Genomic DNA, 24,422 nt, shown 5'->3' with positions numbered 1-24,422 from the left:
GTTCACTGGTATGTGTGACAGCAACGTACCGTAAGAGTCATAGGGGTCGATGTTGGGATTGGTTGTACTCCAGCCATGGATGAGGCCATCCGTTCCCCCACTGTAACACTGTTCACCGTTACTGCTCATCACCACACAGAGCACTGGTCCACTGGAAGAACCCCCCCCAAGAAACGTTGACTATTAACATTTCCATTACGGGAAAAACAGTGTCAACGGAATCTTCAAAATTTCCCTGTTAGATACCATTCACTGGCTGCACAGACTGCAACCAAACCTCTGCGTAGTCAGATCATATGCTACAACGCTTCCCACAAAAACACCTCCACGGTATTTGGTACTACAATCAGAACAATTTAATCATTATAGACAGGATATATGAGAAGTGTCACATTTTTAAACTATAGGCTTTGTTATTTTGCATAAACAGCTTTTTTCCCTTTTTTAAAGATCTAAGGCTCTTTCATGAAACTGATTCAGCAGATTTTAATTCACTGCAAACAGCTTCATTCTACAGATGCACACATCTGACAAAAAGGCAAGAGCTGCAATGATGAACAGAACACCTAATCAAATTTGAACTGTATAATTTGTAGATTTTTTTCTTTTTAAAACTGTGGGGTACCTAGCTCCAGACATATATAATTATTCAGAAAGGAGATAAACACATGCAGATATTTTAAATAACATGGGAACTAAAAACATCACATGAAATCACTAGCTGACAAGGTGGAAATTACTTTTTAAAGAAATTCTGTGTCTTCTTAAAAATCACGTGTTTCTCAAAATATGACAATGTTTCTTGGGAAATACTCACTTATGTGCTCTGAACGTATATATTGGCTCTACATCAAGAGAAGCGCTCCTAAACGAAGTACAAGAAAATGTTAATGTGTATATGATCTTACACACTGCTTCACAAAACTGTGCCAGACTTGCTAAATTCTTAAAAACACTGCTACATCTTTTGAATTGTTTCTCCCACCACTTCCTCTCCCAACATGATTTTTCATATGTCTAGAAATTCTTTACATTCTTTCAAAATATGGTAAGATTTGTTTGGTTGGTTTGGTTTTGGTTTTTTTTTTTTTTTTTAAAGACCTTCAGGGTAGAGAGCCCATCAACTCTCACACACCAATCAAACCAGTAGGGAGGTACACCAATGGCGGGGAAAGAGTGGAGGGCCATCAGTATCACATGGAATATATCATTAAGTGTTCCCAATCCCTACCAGAGGAAAGGAGCTTATGACACCTTGTTTTTATACCAATGCCGTAACACAGTTACAAACGACTTAAAAAATTGCTGCTCTGGACTTTACCAATCAGGTGCTGGTCACAGACTGAAGGAAGACCGCATGCTTTGCCCAGTCCTCCTAAAGGGTATGATGTACTCCCTTAGAATATTAGCCCCGCTAAGAATTTGCTCTTATTTCTGCAAATCCCCAGCAACACACATGAGATAACGTACAAAGGAACCTAGCAACATCTCTGTCAAATTTTAAGGCTGTACACATGTATATGCATATACGTGTATACATACATATGCATATATAAAAATGCATTTTTATACATTTATATACACATGCAAGCACACTAACAGGCCACATCCAAATATTTTAACTAGTAAATTAATTTACTGTGTTATCTAAAAGGAAAATATAAAAAAGTGAACGGTTTTCATTTTCACAAACAAAACACATTCACAAACACGCATGGATTTCTTCTGGCACTCTTTAAAAGTCTCCATCCTTCTCTAAGACCTTGTTTTCCTGCTTTTAAATTCAATGAACAATTTCCATGAACTCCAAGGGCCATCCAGTGAAGTGGCATCTACAATATTTTTTTTTTTCTTTATGCATGAAAATGTTTTTTGAAACAAAAAAAAAAAATCTTACTTTTTTGCTGGGGCTGTTTTTTGTAAATTCCACATTTTTAACGTATGGTCCTCTGAAGCTGTTATTAAGACTGGTTCAACCGGATGAAAAGCAAGACCTCTTATTCCATCAAAGTGACTTCTTAACGTGAATTTGGGGTTCCAAGTCTTTCTCAATGCATCCTTATTGTTTGCTATCTAATAAAAAAAAAAAAAAAGCCAAACTTGTAATTAATCTGGAAAGTACCAGGGGCACAAGGAAAGGAAGAAATTTAGTTTAGCATTTTCAGAAGATGTCAAATCACCTCGCCCACTTTTCGTAACAACCTGCTCTTGAGCAACGGTCCATTTAACACTGATCAGACAATTCAAAGTGAGAACAAAGGTAGATGTATTCCACAAAGGCAACAAGTAATGTCGCATCCACACTAATATACTTTGTGCAAATCTGAAATACTACACATCTATTAAGTTACACAATTCAAAAGCTAAAAAGTACCTTTCTAACTGATATTGCTGTGAACTCAGTTTGGTATTTGAGAGTTGATCCATACCTACTGGCTCATTCATTAACACTGGGCCTGACTCAGCCAAGCTGTAGTCCCTGAATATCTGAAGGACCACTGACATGGCATCTCTGAAGTCAAGACATAAAAGAAACAGAGAAGTGTCTAGCAGCACAGAAAGGAGCACTAACTTACTCACCTAAGGCAACACAAGTTCTGTAATAATGCAAGACAAGTAAAGCTTGCCAGAAAAAAAAAAAAAGTCAAAAAAAGGACTTGGCTATACACTAAGAATATAACTGGCAAGCAATAAGCTATCGTATATACAGACACAAGTATTTGGCAATAAATGCATTTTTAGCAGATCCAAAAAGAAAGCCCTTAAAAAACAACAGTTATTCAATATTGCTCCTCTGAACAAATGTTGACATAAAATGCTGAACAGACTTTTATCGCTGTCATAGTTAAATTCACCTTCCCGAAACCACTGCTGTTGATGGTTATGGAAAACCAGGAAAACAAACAATTGTAACTCAAATACTGATCATTTCATTATGTCGAAAGCTACAGATAATCACAAATATTTTAGTCTCATTAACTGCAAAGAAAAGACAATGATTTTGAGCCACTTCAAGAATCTATAATTTATTCTGGAATGTGTGTGTAGGGGGAAAAGGTATAAAAACAAAAGTGTTTTTTCTTAAGTTTTGTTACTTCTGGGTTTAGTAATAAAAAATATGCTTCAATTAAGAGGTTCTATAGATTTTAAACGATGAGAAAGGAGCTGTAAAACAGCAGCATTAGCTTCATCGTATTTCTTAGTAATTATGTACTGTCTGCTCAGAGAGACAGCTCAGTTTCTTTGCCAGTTTACTGAGATGAGTTGGCTCAATGAGGGAACAGACAAACGCTGGAGCCGGTGCAAGGATGGGGCAGGACTGCAAAGTTAGCAGCTCTGGCAGATTTTCTGGAGATTGGCCAAGAACGTCTCAGCAAAACGGGTACAAGACATACAGAGTATTCACAGACATCTGGAGAGGAATTTGGTTGCCTCAACACAGGCATCTAATGCTGATTAGGTGACGGAGGGAACCCTGCCTGCCCTCCAGCTGCCAGACCCGCAGCACAGGCCCTGTGTCACATCTGCAAAAGCCACACAGACACCTCAGATGGCCTAACGGTGCACGCCAGTTCTGGCAGGATAATGTTCTCACAGAATTATAGAATCGTTTAGGCTGGAAAAGACCTTAAGATCGAGTCCATCCATTAATGTAGCACTGCCAAGTCCACTACTAAACCACATCCCTCAGCACCACAGCTACATGTCTTTTAAATACCTCCAGGGATGGTGACTCAACAGCTTCCCTGGGCAGCCTGTTACAATGCAGGACAACCCTTCCTATGAAAAACTTTTTCTTAATATCCAGTCTAAACCTCCCCTGGCACAACTTGAGGCCATTTCCTCTTGTCCTATCACCTGCTACCTTGGAGAAGAGACTGACCCCCACCTCACTACAACCTCCTTTCAGGTAGTTGTAGAGAGCGATAAGGTCTCCCCTCAGCCTCCTTTTCTCCAGGCTAAACAACCCCAGCTCCCTCAGACACTCCTTGTAGACTTGTGCTCCAGACCCCTCACCAGCTTCACTGCCCTTCTCTGGACACGCTCCAACACCTCAATGTCTGTCTTGTAGTGAGGGGCTCAAAACTGGACATAGTCTTTGAGGTGCAGCCTCACCAGTGCCAAGTACAGGGGGAGGATCACTTCCCTAGTCCTGCTGGCCACACTATTTCTGATACAAGCCAGGATGCCATTGGCATTCTTGGCCACCTGGGCACACTGCTGCCTCATATTCAGCCTGAGGTCAAACATCCCCAAGTCATTCTCTGCCAGGCAGCTCTCCAGCCACCCTTTCCCAATCCTTTAGTGTTGCATGGGGTTGTTGTGACACAATGCTCCTCATTCATTCAAACATGTCCTTCCAAAGGAGTCTAAGATGATTAGACAAGTGGTCTGCGCAGTGAGTGGGGAACTGGTCGACAGGCTACACCCAGAGGGTGGTGGTAAGCGGCTCCTTTTCCAACCGGCAACCTGTCACAAGTGGGGTTCCCCAGGGATCGATATTGGGCCCAATGCTGTTTAATATCTTCATATGTGATCTGGATGATGGGATCAAGTATACCCTGATGAAGTTTGATGATGATATCAAACTGACTGGAGAAATGGACACTTCAGAAGGGAGCGCCACCCTGCAGGAAAGCCTGGATAGGTTGGAAGAGTGGGTTAACAAGAACCTTACGAACAAGTGTAAGGTCTTGCACCTGGGAAAATATAATCTAGGAGCACAGCACTGGCTGGGGAGCAGCTCCGTGGAAAGGAACCTGGGGGTCCTGGTGGACAACAAGCTCAATGTAAGTGAACAGTGTGCTGCTGCAACAAAGCAAGCCAACAGGATGCCGGGTTGCATCAACAAGGACATCACCAGCAGAGAGAAAGGAGTCATTATCCCACTCCACTCAGCACTTGTCAGGCCACACCTGGAATAACGTGTTCAGTTTTGGTCCCTGCTATACAAAAAAGGAGAAGGTCCAGAGGAGGGCCACCAAGATGATCAAAGGATTGGGTGAACATTTGTTATTAGTGAACATTTGTTAAGACAGCGATGTGTAAAGGAAATAAAATGAAAAGATAACATTTAGAGAGCACTGGCTAGCAATCTGGGAAATTTCATCTTGTTAGATATTCTAGAAACTTACCCACAAAAGGAAAATTTTCTTTTTTAAGTACTAAATTAATAATCTCAATTACCAAGTGAAAACCATTCTTTAATTGTTACAGACAGCCAAAGCAACATGTAAAAAGCTTAAACCGTGAAGCGAGGTAGGCTACTGCTGATGTGTTTTAGAAGAAAAGAATCCAGCAAAAGTGTCAGTGGGAAGAAAGGGACTGAAAATAGGAAATGTCTGAAGCTCTTGAGAGCAAATACATGTAATAACCGATTCACATGAAATCTTTCAACTTCATTTTCCATATGATTCAAAATTGACACTTAAAAAAGCATACTAAGTTTCCACTAACACTACCTGATTAACATTTGGCAGGTGGAAGGCGGCATTAAGTAGTCCAAAATAAAAACAAATTGTATTATTCATAAGTTAAACTTCCAGTGAAATTTGAAATGGAAAAAACTAGCCTTTCATTTTGCTTCAATAAAGAGCACAGTGACAGGAGCAAAAAGCCCTGTAAACAATTTATTTTTTTTTAAAATCGACAGCACTAGAAAAGATAAGAGGTGAGGTAAGCATGACTATGAATTCCTGATCACAGGACTTCATAAAGGCATTTAACAGGTTAATAAACAGAAGTTAATATTCTCAACCATGCAAAAAAGGATAGAGGTGGATAAAGAAATGCTTGACTCTATAAATGAAAGCTGTTAGTTCAGGATATGGAGACATGGACAAACACTATAGTTTATACAGACACTTGGAACAATGAAGTCAAGCAGTGAAAGTATTGAGCTCTTGTACAGATGGTTTACGTTTGTTATGTACTCTGAATTTAAAAATTCAGCATCAAAGTTTTAGGTGTAACTGTAAAAGAAATGAAATTTGTATGCCATCTTATCCTTTTCTGGAGACAAAGTCAGGGAAGATTAGCAAAAAAATTAAGATCTGAGCCCAAATTAGGAGATAATGCCAAAACACTGAATTTTAGCAGAGAGTTGTGTATCATTGCAACCCTGATGATTCACAACATATCACATGCTCAGAAACTTGCTATAGTAGAAGAGCACATCTCTGCAGTGTCACTCCCAAAATGCATGTAAACTTTTATTAACTATGTAACTTATTGTTTTACAAGTACATACAAGGGTAGAACTTCAAAATAAGGACCTGCAGGTTATTTCTGAAGTCTCAGATTTGATTTGTGATAGTAAAATCCCAAATGGTGATTACTTAAGAGTCAGATTTACTAAAGGGTATGATTCCTCCCCAACATGCAATACTAAAAAAATCACCTCTGTAATGACAATCATCTCAACCTTGACAGAGCTGGACAATGCAATAGCAAGATTAATCTGAAGTTGATAGATCACAAAGAAGCAGATGATTAAAGTCATACCTGAAGTATCTTTTTGCAAGAAATCAGAAATATCGACAAAAAAATTGTGTATGACTGCAAAGAAGCAATTTTAAGAAAGATTTTTCACAAAAAGTGAAAGAAAAAGAAGCCATAGGCTACACATAGAGCCATGGAAGTGCTGGCCACAAGAGCCTCCTAAGAAGTCTCTGGTCCAGCTTCCCATTTGAAATGAGACCATTGCCCATACCAGGTAAAGTAAGCCACAGCTCTCCCCCAGTCAAGTCTTGAACATTTCCCAGGGCAGGGATTCCCCAGTTTCTCTGAGTAACTTGCTTCAGTACCACCTCCTACGTAACAACTTCTCCTAACGTCCAACCTGAATCTCTCAAGCCATAATTTGCTACCATTTCCTCTTGTGTTAACACCTGGCACTATGGAGAAGTTTGGCTCTGTCATCTTTGTAAGCATCCTTCCAACACCTGTAGGCTGCTATTCGAGCACCCCTCAGCCTCCTAACAACTGAACAAGACTAGTTCCCTCAACATCTCCTTATCAGCCACATGCTACTGGTCTTTCTCCAGTTTCTCCACAACCCTCTTGAAGTGGAGGAGCCCAAAACGGCACACAGATATATGCCCTCACCAGACCCATGTAGAGAGGACATCAACTTCCCTCAATCTGCTGGCCACGCTACTCCTAATTTTGCACAGCATCACTAGAGTTACAATTATCCAGCTGTATCACTATCACTAATTACATTTACTTTCAAATATTTGAATGACATGTCAGGCAAATGAGAGAAGGAGAGGGGGTTGCAGAGAACTTGAAGGCTGCTGTGTATGGAAAGAACCGATCTGTCAGGTAAAACATCCTCTTGTGACATCCTCTGGCAACATAATTTTAACAGGAAAATGCCTTCTGCTGAGTCACACATAACTTGTACCTGCCTTCAGCAAGCAGACAGTAGGACCTTGAGGTACCATTAATAACCACTTACATCGTAAGTCAGTGAATCCGCCTCATTGGCTACTGTAAGGCCTGCCAGCTCTCCAAGACCCAGCTCATTTTCAAGGGCTTCATCTGTTCCCATAATAAAAGATTTCCCTGAAGAAGGAGGGAATGTTAAAGCTTCCACTGCAAGAAAACAAAACAAAAAAAATCCTGAAACATGGGTTTATACAACATTGACTAATGAAAGCATATTCTCCACTTACAAAATACCAAACATCTCTCAAGTAGCTGCAGACAAAAAGATATGAAAGGTTGCATAAAAAAAATAGCCATTCTAAAGATAATCACTGGACTTACCAATAAAGAGTATCCCCTGAACATAATACTTACACTTGGGGTGCGTATGACTCACTGTCAGACAGTAAGTTCAAAGAGCCACAGGTGGGAAGAGTGTACTACCATTCACCCATATATAACGCAAAAGTAACACAGAAAAAGCTCAGACCCTTCCCCAACTCTGCTATAAAATATGCAAATAGGCTCTGGAGAAGTAGCAAAAATGTAGACAAGAAGAGCTGGTGGGAGCAGCTGGACTCTTCCTTCCTAACACTGCATCCACACACATCCAAAAGCACCTCTACAATGATCTGTTTACATGCACTCCAATCTAGCAATACAACTGGAAGCTGAGTATTCAACATAGAATCACAGAATCATCTAGGTTGGAAGGGACCTTTAAGACCATCAAGTCCAACCATCAACCTAACCGCTGCCAAAACCCACCACTAAACCATGTACCTAAGCACCACGTCTACCGTCTTTTAAATACCTCCAGGGATGGCAATTCCACTACTTCACTGGGCAGCCTGTTCCAAAAAGACAGTTTAACTACCAAACAGGTGAGTCAGCACTGAATTCCAGGTCTTTACTGGCAGCATCCAAACTCACTAGTTTACAGCTACTGTAGCATGCCTACAGGAGCTCCAGTCACTGTAACAAACACATCCATAGGCAGATTCACTAGGAACGGGGGGATCAAAGGCTAAGAGGAGTGCAGTTCACACACTTAGGTCACATAAGGCTCTGCATCAATTGGTACAATTCGAAAGAAGCTCTGCCTTTACCAGCTTCCCTGTACAATAGCTCTCCAAGTCTCTACCTCACAAAAGGTGGACAGAAGAGATGACAATGTGTTGTCTTCTGGACATAAGAGACTTCACTCAATTTTATATACCTTTTATCCCAAATTACAAAGGTTTTTCAGTAAATTACATTTTTTTCCCCTTTTAGCTCCATTGTAAATACAAACCTTGGCAAATACTGTTGCTACCAGGGAGAGAGAAAAGCAAACACCATCGCATTCTCAGTGTCTTATTTAGTTTAACAGCACTAAGTTAAAACACCCTGATCTGTTCAGGCTGCTTCCCCCTTTTCCGAATGCATCAGGTGCAGACGCTATTTGATTCCTCTACAGTCCACCCAGCATAAAGTAAGCTAATCTTTCTACGGTCTATCCATTCCATATTCGTACCTCTAGAGTGTCCTGCTTGCTTCCTATGACTTTTTACAATCAAGTAAAAGCCCTTCAAGCTCTGCCCTTTGGTTAGGTCTCTTAGTTATTACCTTTGAATCACAAACATCTCTTACCTCCTTCACCCTGAAGTCTGAACTACCATTCTTTTTCTCTCTTTTGAACTTATGATGTAATATTCTACTCAACACCCAATACATAGAGGACACCAAATTTGAAAAAATAACTAGAATTAAGAAATTGCATGCCAAAACCATCAAAGAGTCTCAGATTTATAAAAAAAATGACTACACAGCTGATAGTTTTTTAATACTGAACTCAGAGTGATGACAATCAGCTGCCTTTTTTTGTTTTTGTGAAGGTCCATCTGAGCCTCTGAATTAAAAAACACATTCTTGAAAGGACATGAAAATAGAGCTCTGCTAATATGGCTCTCAGTACATGTGAGAAAAGTTGTAAAGGAAACATTCAACGAAAAATTCCTCCACTTCTCAAAGTGTTGCTAAGTTACCCCCTTCTTTCATAAAGAAAATCACCAAGCATGTAGGAAATAGAACTACTGAGTTCTTTGGTAACTATGCCACATGCCGGGGCTTTTTATGCATCTTAATTATAACTTGGCCGACCTACTTTTTCACACTTACTGAAAAACTGCTAAGTGCGACCCGTGTTTTGCTCATTTTTCCAAAGACATATTTACCATTTAAATAAAGAGCACATGATATTATCTCTTACAAATTAATATAGGCTCATATATTTATTTATTATGCTGCATATTACAGCAATTCAAATGTTGAATCAAATACATGATTTAGCATCTTTCAGAGATAATATTAATGCAGGTAACCACATGCCTCATTACAAAGGTGTGTGGTTTTCCCTACTTGGACGAGCTGCTATGAGATTTTTTTTTAATTTTTGGAACACATCATGGAAATTAATAACACTGGCAAGCTGTAAGTTGTTCTGTATGATTCACTACACAATCACCATGTACACTTAAAAGCTATTCCTAGCCACTTGCGATTACCTGCAGAGCCTCTACCTTTTCACTTAAAAAAAGAACACATACATATGCGTGTGTGTATACGTATATATATACATTCATTTAAAATTACGTTCACAGGGAGAAAAACGGATGCTCTTATGTCCTTGAGAGTTCACGTTCCCCACTTCACTGCCAGGCCAGAGCACAAACAAAAGCAAGTAACTTAAGATCTTCATCTTGCAAAGCCAGCCAGTGCCAAATTAGTTTTTTCCTTTATGTTCAAAGGTATTCAGACAACACTTTACCTCAGTAAGTGTGTCTTGACCTTACTAATAGTGACCAGAGGGGAGGAATGGGGATGCCATTTATTGCACTTAGACAGAACTCCTAATGCTGAATGAGTAAAGTGCCTGGAAAGTTTTAGAGAATAATCTTTAAGCAGAAGTAACTATAAACATCTACCCTTTACAAAAGTGTATGCACACTTTTAATGCTTACCTTCATCTGTCCGGTTTATCTCGTGTTCAATGAGCCTTGAGCTACTCGGCCTAGAAGAAGGTGCAACGGATGGCTGTAATGAAGGGAGATCGTCAACATCTCTCAAGTTTGCAAGCATATCTTGCAGCTTTGACCTGTTGGGCCCTAACCAGAAAAAAAAAAACCAAAAAATTAAATGGTTTATGCATAGCTCATGATGGCACTAATTATATCAGATACACTACAGCAGCACATGCAACAATGGATCCTACCTTGCATTATAACGTTACCACAGAAAAACTAATGAGCACCTATTTTCAGCAGTAACTAATCAGCCAGCATGAAATGAATTTCTTGAAAAGAAAGTGACAGAAGCAACTGAGAATTGTGAACACACATTTTACCCCACATTTATAAACTCACACTGCTACTTGCATGGGATGCTGAAGAATGCCGCCAACTGAGTCACACTGATTATTAGAATATTTACTTTTCCAAAACAATAGCTGACATTTGTGGATATTTTAAAATTTGTGCATCAGGTACTTTGTGCAGCATATTCTTATGAAAGCACGATTATTTTAAATTTATTTGTGCAGTAGTGTAGTATCGTGAACTATATAATCCAAAAAGTTATACTTATATTAAAATATGAATGCAACTGGATTCACTGGCCTACTTCCTGAAGCTAGATATGGTGAAGACCCATGCCCTTCTTGACACTTACCTGTGCTTTGCTCCATCATTTTCCCACATCCCTGTTTTGACTGTTTTATATAGGATTGAGGCTGAAACATATCTTCGGTAGTTTTTCCTGTTGTAAGTTTAATTAAGAATGGGAAAATGTCTTACCCATAGTCCATTATGTTTTTTCCTAGACCAGTAAATAATACAGCTATTTTTAAGCAGGTTTAACACAGAAGTGTACTCCAATATATGTATTCTCTCATAAAACCATTCTATGATTCTGTTCTCTTATTACTTCACAGGAGTGTTTACTACAGCCTTGCAAAATCATAAGTTTACTAATGCAGTTGCAAACTCTACTTTGTCCACCCTAACCATAATGACAGATAATAAACTAAATTGTATTTAACTTGTCTGTCACAAAAATATTACTTGGTTCAGGAAAACAGTAAGTCGGATTTTGCAAGATTGTTTTACTATAGTATCTGATTTATAAAAACAATATTTTACTTAGTAGCAGTTCAGTGTCTAAATACCAATTATGGTGAGATTAAAGTCATAGAAACAAGCTTTGTACAATTTCATGTCAAGATATTTAGTCCCTTCTTTTTCCCCCGGACTTCCTTCCTCACATTCTTCTTCACTATGTGCAAACAGGCTGTGTTTCTTCCTGATTTTATTGCATTGATGCCCTTCCAGTGATGGTTTGTCCATGGAAAGATGCTTAATTTCTGTACTGCAGTAAACCATTTGGTCTCCCAAGATCAAACCAATCAAATCACTCCAAAAGGTACTGTAAATGTACTGAGCAGTAGTAACATTCATGAAGGAGCACTGGATGTCCAAGTGCTGCCTTACATCAGGAATTTTTCTCATAAATGTATAAAACATGTTCCAATAATATCTATGTCTATACTAACAATTAAATATTGTTTTATTATCGAAAATAAAAAGCACTCAAAAGCTGTTCAAGAATATAATTTCAACAGTTTGTTTAAATTTCTGCTAAGTTAACCCTAAAACTACTTATCCTGAACTAATAGCACGTCTGTGTATTTTTAAAATAACAGACAAGTTACAAAACTCATTTGCACCAAAGTCGTATATTGGTATGTTCTCTCTATCTTAACTATAAAGAAATTTAGAATCAGAATCAATTTTGTGAAACGTGAACACTTTAGTTGTCCAGCTCAGCTTCTTGTCAGACTTGCAATTAATTTCCAGTAACTTAAATGATTCCAAAGATGACAAAAATATCACCTGAGAAATTTGAAGTACAGTAATGATTTACTTTTTTTAATAAAAAGAAAAAAAGGAGATTTAGTTTGTGCATTTGATTGCATAATGTCCGCAATTTAACAACTGCTGAGCAGCAGCTTATCACATTTAGTATCAATAGAAAAAGAAAGAAAACAAGTCAGCCTCAGTGATGCGAGGATCTGACACCTGTCCCATCGTTACGCATGTCTATTTGGAAGTGAGAGTTTCCTTGGTATTCATAAGCATCTTCCCACAAAGGGAGAAATATCCCTCAAATTTCTTACTGGGCTACATGCAATATCATTAATTTACATCATTCACACATGAATTCTCAATATGGCTAGATGTTTGAAATATAGCTGTGAATATGGTGTTTCATTTTAAACACTTCATCTGAGTTTGAAAAGTTTTAAGGCTTACTTATGAAAAAACATTGATTTTTACAAAACAGATTTGTATTTCAAGAAATGTAACAAAAAGATAATACAGGGCTAGAAACTGTATTTCAGATACTGATCACAGTTTTTTGTTTGGATAAAAATATCCAACATTTTAAAAGGCTAGTCCCACAGGTATGAAAGTCAATAAATAAATCCTGTAATTTACAAATAAACTGATGGTCAGAGTTGCTTCCTATTTCGAGCCCTGCATAACAAATTGTGATGACAGCATGACTTTCATGTTGTGAATGTTAAGTATAAACAGGGGTAGAAATTAACCTGTTTTCTCCCTCTGTCATCTAACAGGGTACTCAAGACAGTTTCCAGTTTGGTTTGGTTTGGTTTTTAGTTTACATACCAGACTTTAACTCTCCCTGTGAAACTGCCATGTTTCCAGCTAATAAAGGGTTCTGAAGTCTTCTATATTAAAGTGTGAACTGTTAAACCAATGCCTTTTACAATTTAAATTTCTGAATAACAAAAGTATAATCTATGCTCAAAGCAAGAATTTTTAATGAATCCAACGTCTGGTTGGAAGAAGTTATATCTAATCCAACTATTTATCAGGTAACTCGATTGACTGTCATTAATTTCAACCCCTGAGAACTGGTGAAAAGGAAAGCAGTCAGGAGCAGCAAAGTAAAAGAGTAAGTAATTTTAGGAAAACATTGAAAGAGAGATAGAATTAAGGGTGTGAAAGATGTGGGATTTATGATTTTAAGGTGCAATGTTTTCCACTTACTCTTCACCCCCTTTTTCCCCTTGCGCTCCTTTTTGTATTGTTCCTTGAGTTTGGTTATTACTCCCTGGTCGACATTCCAAGCTTCAGGCATGAGACACTGGTCTTCCTTTTCTAAACAAAGTGAAACAAATGAAACATCCTTTTTCAATAATGTCACCAAGTGATCTCCACTGAAGGAGGTAACAGCTGCTGTCAATGGCATTTGTCTTTTATTTTGAACAGACAGAAATAGCACCAAGCTTGTGAAAGCTGTAAAACTGCTACTCACATTCCATTTTATTTGCTCAGAATTTTCTTAACAAAAAACTGAGATGAAATTTCACATGCCTAATTGCTATAACCAAGCACATAGCTGTTCATAAATGTAAGCAACGTTTACTTTATAATAAACCAGGACATATTTTTCAACTTTTTGTTTCCTCCAGGGAAAAAACGATTATATCTAGAAGCAGCAGCTACGTAACTGGTCAGCAGAACTTTACAACTTGTTGCGTCACTGCATTTCAAATTCTCGTTTCATTGTCTTTGTGTTGTCATTTACACAAAGCAGCAGCACATTTAAATCATTTTGGAACACAGTACACAGGTCACCAAGGTTTGAATAAAATCTTGAAGCACTAAAGCCATGAAATTTCACACAAAGGGGAAGGCCAGAGTTATTAGTCTTTGAAAAAATACACAAAATGTTTCAACAAGCCTAATAAAAAAAAAAAATCCCCCCCCCCTTTTTTTTTTCCCCCTAAAACATCTCTCTCAAATTGCCTCCCCTGTGACACGATACAGATAAGTATTCTTCCAACAGTACGTATTTGGAGATTTTGAACAAAATGTGTTACGTGAGTTCAAATCTCCAAGTCATTTTTTCCATATATGGAAAGACTCTACTGAGGCAGCTTAGAAAAATAATTTGCGAGAAGAGGGAGGTGTTACAGCTTTTCCTCATATATATTTATTTTCATGACCATTACAGCTACAAAAATTTTTGAAATGCAGTATCTTTTTGCTTTGTTTTCCTCATTAAAATCTCAACCTTATTATTTAAAAACTAATTCTTTTCAGACCAACTTTGCTTTGTGCAACAATAAACTATTCTAGACCTTTTAAAATATGAACAATAATAAACTTATCCTCAGACTAATGTGCAGAAAGGGTATTAAATGTCTCTAGAAGAAGCACAACACTATCAATCACAATCTGAAGCAGTCACTACAATCAGACAGAAGATGGTTATTATGGGGACTGACTTGTTAGAAATTAACTATGCTGAAAAAGACCTGGGGATCAACATAACAAATTGAACAGTAGTCAGCACCATACTCCTGCAGCAAAGGTGATCAACTGTATCCTGGGCTGTATTAACGAGAACATGGCCAGTAGCGTGAGGGAAGTGATTATTGCCCTGTTTGGCACTTGTGAGACCACACCGCGAGTACTGCATCCAGTATAATATTTCCTATACTGGGAAACCGTGTAACTATAATGCTAAGTACCTAGTATTGACATAGTATAGCAAGTCCAGGGGAGCCACTAAGATGGTTAAGGCAGCTGGTACAGATGAGCTACAAGGAGGGGCTGAAAGTACTGTGTGTGTTCGGTGATGGCAAAAGAGGCATCTTAGTGCTGCCTACAACTACCTAAACAGGCAGGTGTAGAGAACACAGAGGCAGATTCTGCTCGGATTTGCATCACAGAAGGACAAAATACTTTCTACCACGAGGACAGTCAAATACCAGAATACTGCCCCTGAGAGTTTATGGGAACTCCTTTCATGGAAGATATTCAAAACTTGACAGGAAGAAGGCCAGTGTAACCTGCTGTAAATGGACCAGAGCAGAAGGTTGGACTAGATGATTTCCTTTGAACCCTCCAGTCATGATTCTATACTCATGAGTGACAGATTAATTCAAGACCCAAAGTCTTGAGGCATTAGTGTTTTTGCAGCAGCTATGAAAACAGAGGCAGTAATAAGCTGAAGAGAGACTCTAAAAAAGGTGGTGCTAAGTCATGTCCTCTTAATACATGTGCCCAGTTAATTATCACTAATCATCAAAAATCGCATGAAAAACTCCAAAAAGGTATGAGAAAATCATGCTAGAGAGAAACAAGTATGTATTCTTTCTGGGACCGGGTTATAAGTTTTAATCATGCTTTTCCTTCCTGGCTAGACAAGATTTTTTGCTCTCCTCCAACAAAAAGTTTAGATGGATTTATATTAGATTGTATTGTTGCCAGAAAAATACTTAGCACATTAATTGTCTACAGACTGCCCTAGGATGCTGCCTGCATGTCCCACAGGTTCTGTTCAATTTCACAAGTGGATCCTGACCTACTACTGAGTAAATTCTTTATAGTTTAAAAATTACCCGAACACTTCTGAGGACCTTTCAAACCAAATGGGTTCAGATTACTGTAACTGAGCAGCAATGCTCAGGATCAAAAATGAAGCAAGAACTTCCTCTGTTTGCTTCTATCCTCACTACACATCACTCTTCTATGCTACATTTAACAGTTTTACTTAAAACAAATTAACACAAGTGATTCATAATGGCAGTTCATTGAAGAAGCTTATTCTTATATAAAGTTACCATAAAAGAGACAGGTTGTAAAACAAGTAATTGAAAAACACGAATGTCTACAACTCAAAAAGAACCCTTAATATTTCTAGAAATGAAACTACTACTTTCCACAATGATTTCTTTTTAATGTTAGACTTTTGCTCACTTGTACTCAGCTGTCATCAATGAAAGTAAAAATAACCCAGAAGTGTGAAGTTGAGAACAAAAACCTCCTGTTAGCATACTAACTTTTTGGTGACACAAGCAATAGCTAAACTTATCAGGCATAAATGGATAAAATTTCAATATTAAAGAGAAGTATCAGAACAATCTAATAAAAATATTTTTCATACAAAAGAGTAACATTCCTAAATTTGTTTGGTGAACAGAATACTGACTGCTGTATTTAAAGATACTGAGATGCATCCTCTTAAGTAGAAAGGCTACATCACACTGAACAATACTTTGGAGTCCAGCCATGAGCTGGACATGGCTCTAGTGAAATACACCAGCTCAGAGTGGTGAGCTCATGTGAGAGCCACAGCGACCATGGCTTATGTGTCTGTCAAGATTTCAGTTCCATTATAAAGCTCACTTATTTCCCATTCCATCTTCCTTCTGTGTCCACTTATGCCTAAGACTTTCCAGAGCAGTTCAAGGAGGAAACAACTCCCCATCAAGATATCTAACCAGTTCTCTTCCTTCTTCTCTTCCCTATGCAGTGGGTTTATGTGGAATAATTACATCAAGGTAAAGTGGATGCTGGCGCTCTGGTTTGCAGGACATGAACCTCAAAGGACAGAGAACAGTTTGTGAAATGTCATTCTATGACTATGAGGCTTAAAGATATATTCTTCTGATATATTACGAAAGAAAATTTGAGCAACTGGATAGTTCATATCACCCAAATTGCTAACACACAATAAGAGTACAAGTAATTCAGTCTTTATGACTCAGATTACTCTCTGTATCAAAGTGGGAGAAGGCAAAGATGGCGAAATAACTTTCATGCTCATATTTATAAAATACAGCTTTATCAGAGCACTTCATTAGCATGGGTCACTGGAAAAACACATTGAAATTCCACTGACAAAAATTTAAATTCTATCTGCCTTATTATTAAAGAAAAGGAAAAAAGACAATGACCAAAAGCATAAACCTTGAAGAATCCTTACATTAAAGCAGTATACAGAAAAATGAGAATATTATGTTAAGAGGGCCTCAGTCTGCCAATTATTTACCACAGGAATACCCGAAAGGTGCTGTGATTGTGAGACAGATCTCGATCATCAATCACAATATATGCTAAGTGCAATGTTTTTTCTCCTGGTACAATCCATTACATTTCCTTACCCCAATCTGTCCCATCTCCTGAACTTCTCGATTCCCCATCACCTTCATCTGAGGTAACCAAAAAGTCAAACTCTTTCAAAGCTTCTTCTGTATCTCTGTCTTCACTGCTGTCAGATAGCACTCTTTTCCTTACAATCTGAAAGGTCAGGAAGGAGAGAAAAAAGCTGAATTAAGTTACATGCACATCTTCATACTGAGCAGTACTGTCTTGTCTTCTATGCAAAATCCTAACAGGAAGTTGCAGAGGAAACATAAAAGCTTACATTAATAAGCAAATCTGGAATAAGCAAATTTCTAAGTCAAAATGAAATCTGTCTCTAAATCTTTCTTCCTGTGTCCACCGATAATCAATCACTTGATAATGAATCTACACTGTTCTAGTCCACTACTGATTTCTTTAATACCAGGTAAGGTACAAACTTTTTCTTAACATAGATTTAAAAAAAACCCAACCAAATAAAAAAAACGCCAACAACAAAAAAAAAACCACACAAAACCCACAAAGTTGTATAAAGGACTTCAGGAAAACCAAACTCATTCTGCTTCTCTAAAAATAGCCTTTTCAACTCTCACTTCTGAAATCACTCTACATGTGTACCAAAAGACAAGTCTAGAAAAAAAACAAAACACAAACAACTGACAAGAGGTAATCTGCTTAAATTTGGCAAAAATCATTCCACCCTGCATGCTTCCTCAGATATTACTGTTATTTAAACACAGTACTTCCATTTTAAACTGCATTTCCCCACCAAATTCAAAAGAAAATTTGGTAAAAAAGACTTACCAAATTTTGGGAAAAGAAAAAAAAAATACATGTTTTAATGAAGGATCTCATCATATGCTTTCTGCAGTAAATTTACTTCTCCCTCAATAATCAAAATGTACTATATGCTTTACAGTTATTTGACTAACAGGCGAGTTGATGCCATGATACATGAAACCTGTAGCACAAATTTTACTTCTACAGAAAAAAGAAAAATTACATTTATCACGATATTTTGACTTGCAACCTTGCTAAGGGTCAGTCTGAAAAGACTTCAATACATCAGCCAACATCCCACAGTTCATGAGAATGAATGACTGTCTCCTCTAAATACCATGAACTTATTTCAAAACCTGAAACAATTCTAAACTTCAAGTTTCATTCCTTTGGCAGGATTACTGAACATACTGTATTACAGATGATTTTACAGAAGAGTGTCAGACATTTGTTCACAGCCCATGGATGACAGGAACAAGTTTACAAAGATCGTCTTTAAAAACTCTTTAAAACTGATGTTTTTTTAAAACTGATCATAGAAACAACATATCCACCCTAACACTCTTATCTGCTTCAATTGTTAGGAAACACAACTCATAGAATAAATATTAATTTTGAAAAGAGAAGGATAAAATAGAGTACTGATTGTATGTATCTATTTTATGTAATCATATGACCAAATGATATAGCAAAGTATAGATCATTAGGGATTTTCAGGCATTTGACTGAATAAATCAACAAAGAAAGGTTATTAACCACATGTTAAGAGTTTTTCCAGTTATACTTTTTCTTCCTTCCACAACCTGTTTAAGGAGAAATGTGGTATTTCAGTTCTGTACCCTACAAGGATAAACTCCTACATGTCATTTTAAATATCGATAGATTTATATAAATATTCAAGAAACAGTGCATTTTGACATGCAACATTACAAACAAAACCTTCGAACTGAAAATTGTAAAAAAAAGGACATCTGCTACCTTAAAAATTGTATCCAATATATATCAAAAATACTAGGCAGTACAGAATAGTAGAAAGAATTTTTAAAAATTTTAATCTGTCACTGCAAACTTAAAGCAATAAAGATGGCAAAGCTTAACTTATATGCATGAACTCAGAAATGCATATATAATTCCTCTTATGCACACATGCTTGGACAGACCATCATAAAGATGCATTAACGATTTGCACGTGTACATACACAGTCATAAACTTTGCATATAGGCATCTCATTAATCTCACTTTTTCTGTTCTTCGTAACTTTTTCAATTATTTTTTCCACTCACTGTTGCGGTATCAATGATTGTTTTCTCTCGTCCTTCAATATCTTCTTCATCTTCTTCATCACTGAAATCTGCAGCTGCATTTTCAAGAAACTTGAAGGTCTCTAGCAGAGAGGCAGAGTCAGTCAATTCAGGTTTCCTAAACAACAACAACAACCGCCATCATGAGTCAAAAGAAATCATAACAAAGTCACTTTTGCAATTACCAGTCTGTTCTGTTTTATGATGGCCAACAACACATGAGACTAAAATAAGCCTAGAGGTATAAATGGACTACTACAGGTAAAAACGTTTGTGGACTAAAAACCTAAACATTTTCCTTAAACTATCTTATTAGAACCAACAATTTTTCTTCATCCAGCTGCAATTACCAGGACAAAGATTTCATTTTTTTTATTTTAAAAGCATTTTAAAGCAACATTAATCTGACATGTGCCCCAAAAGCAACATCAGTACTGATATACCATCATTGAAAGCCTCAGCAACAAGGACGTGAGTTACAGCTACTAAGTTGGTCTCCCACATTTACATCAGGGTACAGGAAAATTTTTGCTGCTATCTGATGTTCCTCACCTTCCTGGGAAACATCAAACTAGATCTATCATTCATTAACATGGTAAATTTGCCACTATAAAACAATATAATGGGAAAATATCGATGACTAAATAACGTTTACGTAGACGTTAACATTAAACAAATAAGGAAATGGATGAAGATTGGGTAAAATGACTGCACTGGCACAAATTCAGGCAGTGCCTCAGAACAGGAAGCATAAGGGCTGTCATATTAATAACTGAAGAGGAAGAATCCAAGAAGCAGGACTGTAACCATTATTAAAGCAATACTAAAATTAACAACAGGTACCTATGTGTTTCCTATGTAGAAAAGGCACTTCGTCATAAGCCCCTCAAAGATAAAGTGGTGAAAAAAAATTATTCCATTTGAATTGTAACGATTACTTCCAGTAAAACTTTGTACATTCTTTATATGACTTTACAGCAGTAAAGACAAGCTTTATTGTTTTCTTACCTTAAATCAGTAGTCTGTTTTTCATAGTTCATCACTAAATGCATGACCCCTTGATTTTCACAACCACTGAAACCATAGAAGTCTCTCTCTCTCTCTTTTCAGAATTGGAGCTCTAAATTGTCTTGTACTGTAACCCTGACTACCAGCAAGTGCCTTGCTAATGCTAAATGTTGCTTCTGCTATGACCCACTTCAGAAGGTTCAATCAACTGACAGGCCTATAGAGTCAGGCCTTTTAAACTCCCTGCAGTGTAAACACCTGATTATCCATCCATCACCCACTTATTCCAGTGTTTCTTCATAACACTTTTCGAAGGTTTATTACAGGAAACATCCAAGGGCAAGAACTCCGATGTGTAATAAGGCGTGATAAGCAGCACGCTTCCTTCTTTATGCAGTCTCTGCTCAAGCAGTTCTATGCTTACATGAAAACAATTAGCAGGAGTGGCTTCTCTGTAGCCCCAATATGTCTGCATCTCATTAAGACAATTTGCTATGCTACCCTTTTTTCATTTACTCATCTTTATGACCCAAAAATACCAATAAAGATTTCACTTGCTATTAGAAATTCCACATACACAGCAGTGTACTGTACCATGATATACATGTTTTCATGGTCACTAGTTTTATTGAGAATATTCCTTCCACTTTTCCATATTTTATCTTAGATAAGAACAATCTCAAACATGCTTCCAATTTGCCTTCCTTCCTGCAGTGTTTTGACCCTCTTGTTTCTATGACAAACCTGACAGCACTTCGCAATATTTTTCTTTTTCCTTAAGTAATCACTACTTCGGCAGACTATAAGACCTCATGGATCCGTAGTAGTAATGTACATTTTCACAGAAATCCTACAGTACTGTTATTTTGCTGTTTCCAATACACAAATCTTTATAAGACAAAACTTGTAATGTGCTTCACTTGACTAACTTCTTGATTTTCAGCAAATTTTGTTTGTCCTGGTCAACTTTTAGTGGACTGAATCATCCAACCACAATTGTATTTCTGTTTTTTCCTCTGTAATTTGCCATGTAAAAATCTGCCATGTAAAACATCATGGCTTCTGTTCTGTATTAGCAACTATCAGACATGCTACAGTAAATAGCAGTGCCTGAACTAATATCAAACAGAATATAAAACTTTAATCAACAGAACTTGTTTTTAAGAGACAGGTATTCTTCTACAAGTATTTGCAGTAATTCATACCTACATTTGGTTCTGCACTCATTTGATCTTAAATCAGGCTCCCTCACACTGAAGTTCAAAGTGACCACCAAGAGAAGGTTATATCTTTTTTTAAGTAACTGGTCTGAATTCAATTATCATATTAATTATTACATACGTTATTGGGCAGGATATATACATAATTGTATATCTCCATTTACACAGGGCAGTAAAAGGCATCTCATGCACTGGAAAACACAGTAGTTTATCATGTATTTCAAAACTCCTGCACAGTACAAAAATGTACAAAGTCAGCATAGTACCACAGAAGATTATTTGTGCTAAGGCACAAATTCCAAGAAAGAATTCATAAAAACAAAAAAAAAAGAAAAAGAAGTGACAGAATATTTTAACTATTCAAAAGTTCTACAGGGAAAAGCAGCTTCAAGCTGACAGACAGATTGATTGGCTATATTGTACTCCAACACACTTCAGCAGTCAAATCAAAAGTAACTCAATAATTTATCTATTTTTCATTCTTTAGTAGAACATAAACATAATGTATTTTAGATACTACTGTCAGCATGAACACTTAGGAATACTGTAAAATACACTTAAGGAAATGTCTAGCCTCCGCTAATTTATGTTATGTACTTTGATGGCAGCTTGAAGCTTTCCATCTGTTTAGTTTGTTTCTCTTACGGGGTCATTCACAAAGCAACATAAAAAAGCAGAAATGGTAAAAATATATTCAGAGAAAGGGTAGTATAATTAATTACTTTAAAGTCCATTTTAGAAAAAGAAACACAATTCAACATTTCCAAGGCTTTTGCAGTCTACAATACTTTCTAAAAAAACTAATGGGTGAAGGCAATAGAATGGAGCTCCACAGGCTGGGACTCACGCATGAACGGTACAGTATTACAGGCATGAGTGGGGCAAGACTATGGCAAATTCAGGGCCTGTTGCAAATAAAAGGAGACCAAAAAAACCAACCAAAAAGGTCTCAAATAGGACAATTCCTCTTTACTGGACTGTCCTGAATCAAAACACGTATAAGGAAGAACATAATTTTCAAAGTGCAAGGACCTAGGTGTTGCTTTTTCTTTCTTCCCCAGCCATACTGTCTAAAGAAAAACTGCTGGGGGAGAACAAGCCAGAAACTCCAGACAGCAGGAGCAGCTACAGAAGCTGCCAAAGCAGAGAGCATAGAGCAACCAGATTTTGGCAGGACTTCCTCAACAACGTGGTCCTCAGCTGCTTGTTCTGAATCTCTTTCCCACTGCTCCTTCCTCAATCATACTCTGCAACAGCACGCTTCCATGGTTTTCTCCCCAGAACCTAACCTTGCCTTCTTTCTTTGAATGATTCATCACAGCCGACTTACCATATCCTTACTGAACCTTAAAAAAAAAAAAAAAATTAATCTTCTATCAAATACTGTTAACTCTGTGCCTGATATCTTCCTCTCCAGTAGCTTTATCCAATTAGAGAGGAAAGTCTTTGGGGCAGAGAGACTACCTGCTACTTGTGTCTGCACATGATTAAGTCCAACAGGACTAACTGCTTGTCACAATCGTAACAAGTAGAGTAAGCAGCACCAGAAAGTAAAGCACAGTTACATTAATGCTGCTGGGTTTTCAATCTTACTACTAATGGATGGGCAGCACGCAGATTTTGTGAATATTACTCTTGACACAGGGAACTTCTGATCCCCAAAGATAAGACACTTTTTCCTGTTTAAAATACAAAGTTCATGTTACAAATGGGCTGGGGACTGAAATACTTAACTTCCCTTAAAGTAACAGAAACCTGAAATCACATGAATATTTTTCTCCTCAGGAGAGGTTGCCAGAATTTTCTGCAGCTGTGACTGCCCTGAAAATCTCATACTGACTTGTATTTTATAGGCTGTTCTATAACTGAGGTTTGTCTTAACCCTGGGGCCCCTTTAAGACTAAAAATAATAATAATAATAATCTCTTCCCATGAAATCTAAGAAATATGATTTGTGGATATTCTACGTGTACTATTTAAAGCAACCGTGGCTCTCGCTGGGCCTCAGTGGGCCATACAGACAACTCTTAATTTTCTGCCCTACAGTCACATGGCTCAAGATAAGTATTTTGTGTAAAAATCCAGTCGTCCCTGACATGGAAATATTAGCAGCTTTACAAAATGTATAGTGTTCAATTGGCTCTCAACATTTAATATTCAGGACCTTAACATAAATTCTGCTTCTTACTGAGTGAAAAGTAGAAACCATAACCTACAGGAAAGGTGAAGTCGTTATATGGAAACTAAAACAGCACATTGATGATACATTTCCTGCTCCCAACACGATCCAGAACATTTCATATTGCAAAGTCACGTTTAATTTAGACTAAAGCCACATAACAGACATGTATTTTCTTTGTAACCAACGCATTCAATATATCTATCATTACTTTCTCCTTTGTTGATAATAACTCTTGGGAGTCCATGGTCACGTCCAGAGAGATTCTCATAAACTTCTCCCGTGAACTGCCCAACCACGAGGCCATTATTAACTGCCTCGGTCCTACTCACTGCCCCCAAAGGAAAAAGTAGAGGGTTTTTTTTGTTTGTTTGTTTTATCCAAGACATACACAAGTTATCTTAAATAAAACCAGATTTTATTGACAAATTCAGAAGCAGGAAGAAATACCACAGTAAAGTTAAATAAACACAAGTTCAGCTTAGGCTGAGAAATGTTTCTGGG

General features: G+C 37.4%; 1 protein-coding gene across 4 annotated transcripts in view; it reads right to left on the bottom strand.

Moving 5' to 3' along the window:
• The window catches only part of STRN (striatin), a 72,896-nt gene that overhangs the window by 15,439 nt on the left and 33,035 nt on the right, over positions 1–24,422 (bottom strand). For 2 of the 4 annotated variants that reach the window (XM_054194765.1, XM_054194766.1), the window contains exons 6-14: positions 19,494–19,629; positions 17,450–17,585; positions 13,542–13,652; positions 11,140–11,226; positions 10,434–10,577; positions 7,463–7,599; positions 1,898–2,073; positions 818–865; positions 30–151 (exon numbers count right to left, since the gene is read on the bottom strand). In XM_054194765.1, coding sequence (XP_054050740.1) covers positions 30–151; positions 818–865; positions 1,898–2,073; positions 7,463–7,599; positions 10,434–10,577; positions 11,140–11,226; positions 13,542–13,652; positions 17,450–17,585; positions 19,494–19,629 — 1,097 coding nt within the window. The remainder of the gene's footprint in view (positions 1–29; positions 152–817; positions 866–1,897; positions 2,074–7,462; positions 7,600–10,433; positions 10,578–11,139; positions 11,227–13,541; positions 13,653–17,449; positions 17,586–19,493; positions 19,630–24,422) is intronic. The other 2 variants (XM_054194767.1, XM_054194768.1) reach the window with 2 other exon arrangements.

The sequence above is a fragment of the Rissa tridactyla genome, chromosome 3, assembly GCF_028500815.1.
Source record: "Rissa tridactyla isolate bRisTri1 chromosome 3, bRisTri1.patW.cur.20221130, whole genome shotgun sequence".
Lineage (NCBI taxonomy): Eukaryota > Metazoa > Chordata > Aves > Charadriiformes > Laridae > Rissa > Rissa tridactyla.
The sequence above is the reverse complement of the archived record's forward strand: the minus strand, read 5'-3'. Positions and strand labels throughout refer to the sequence as shown.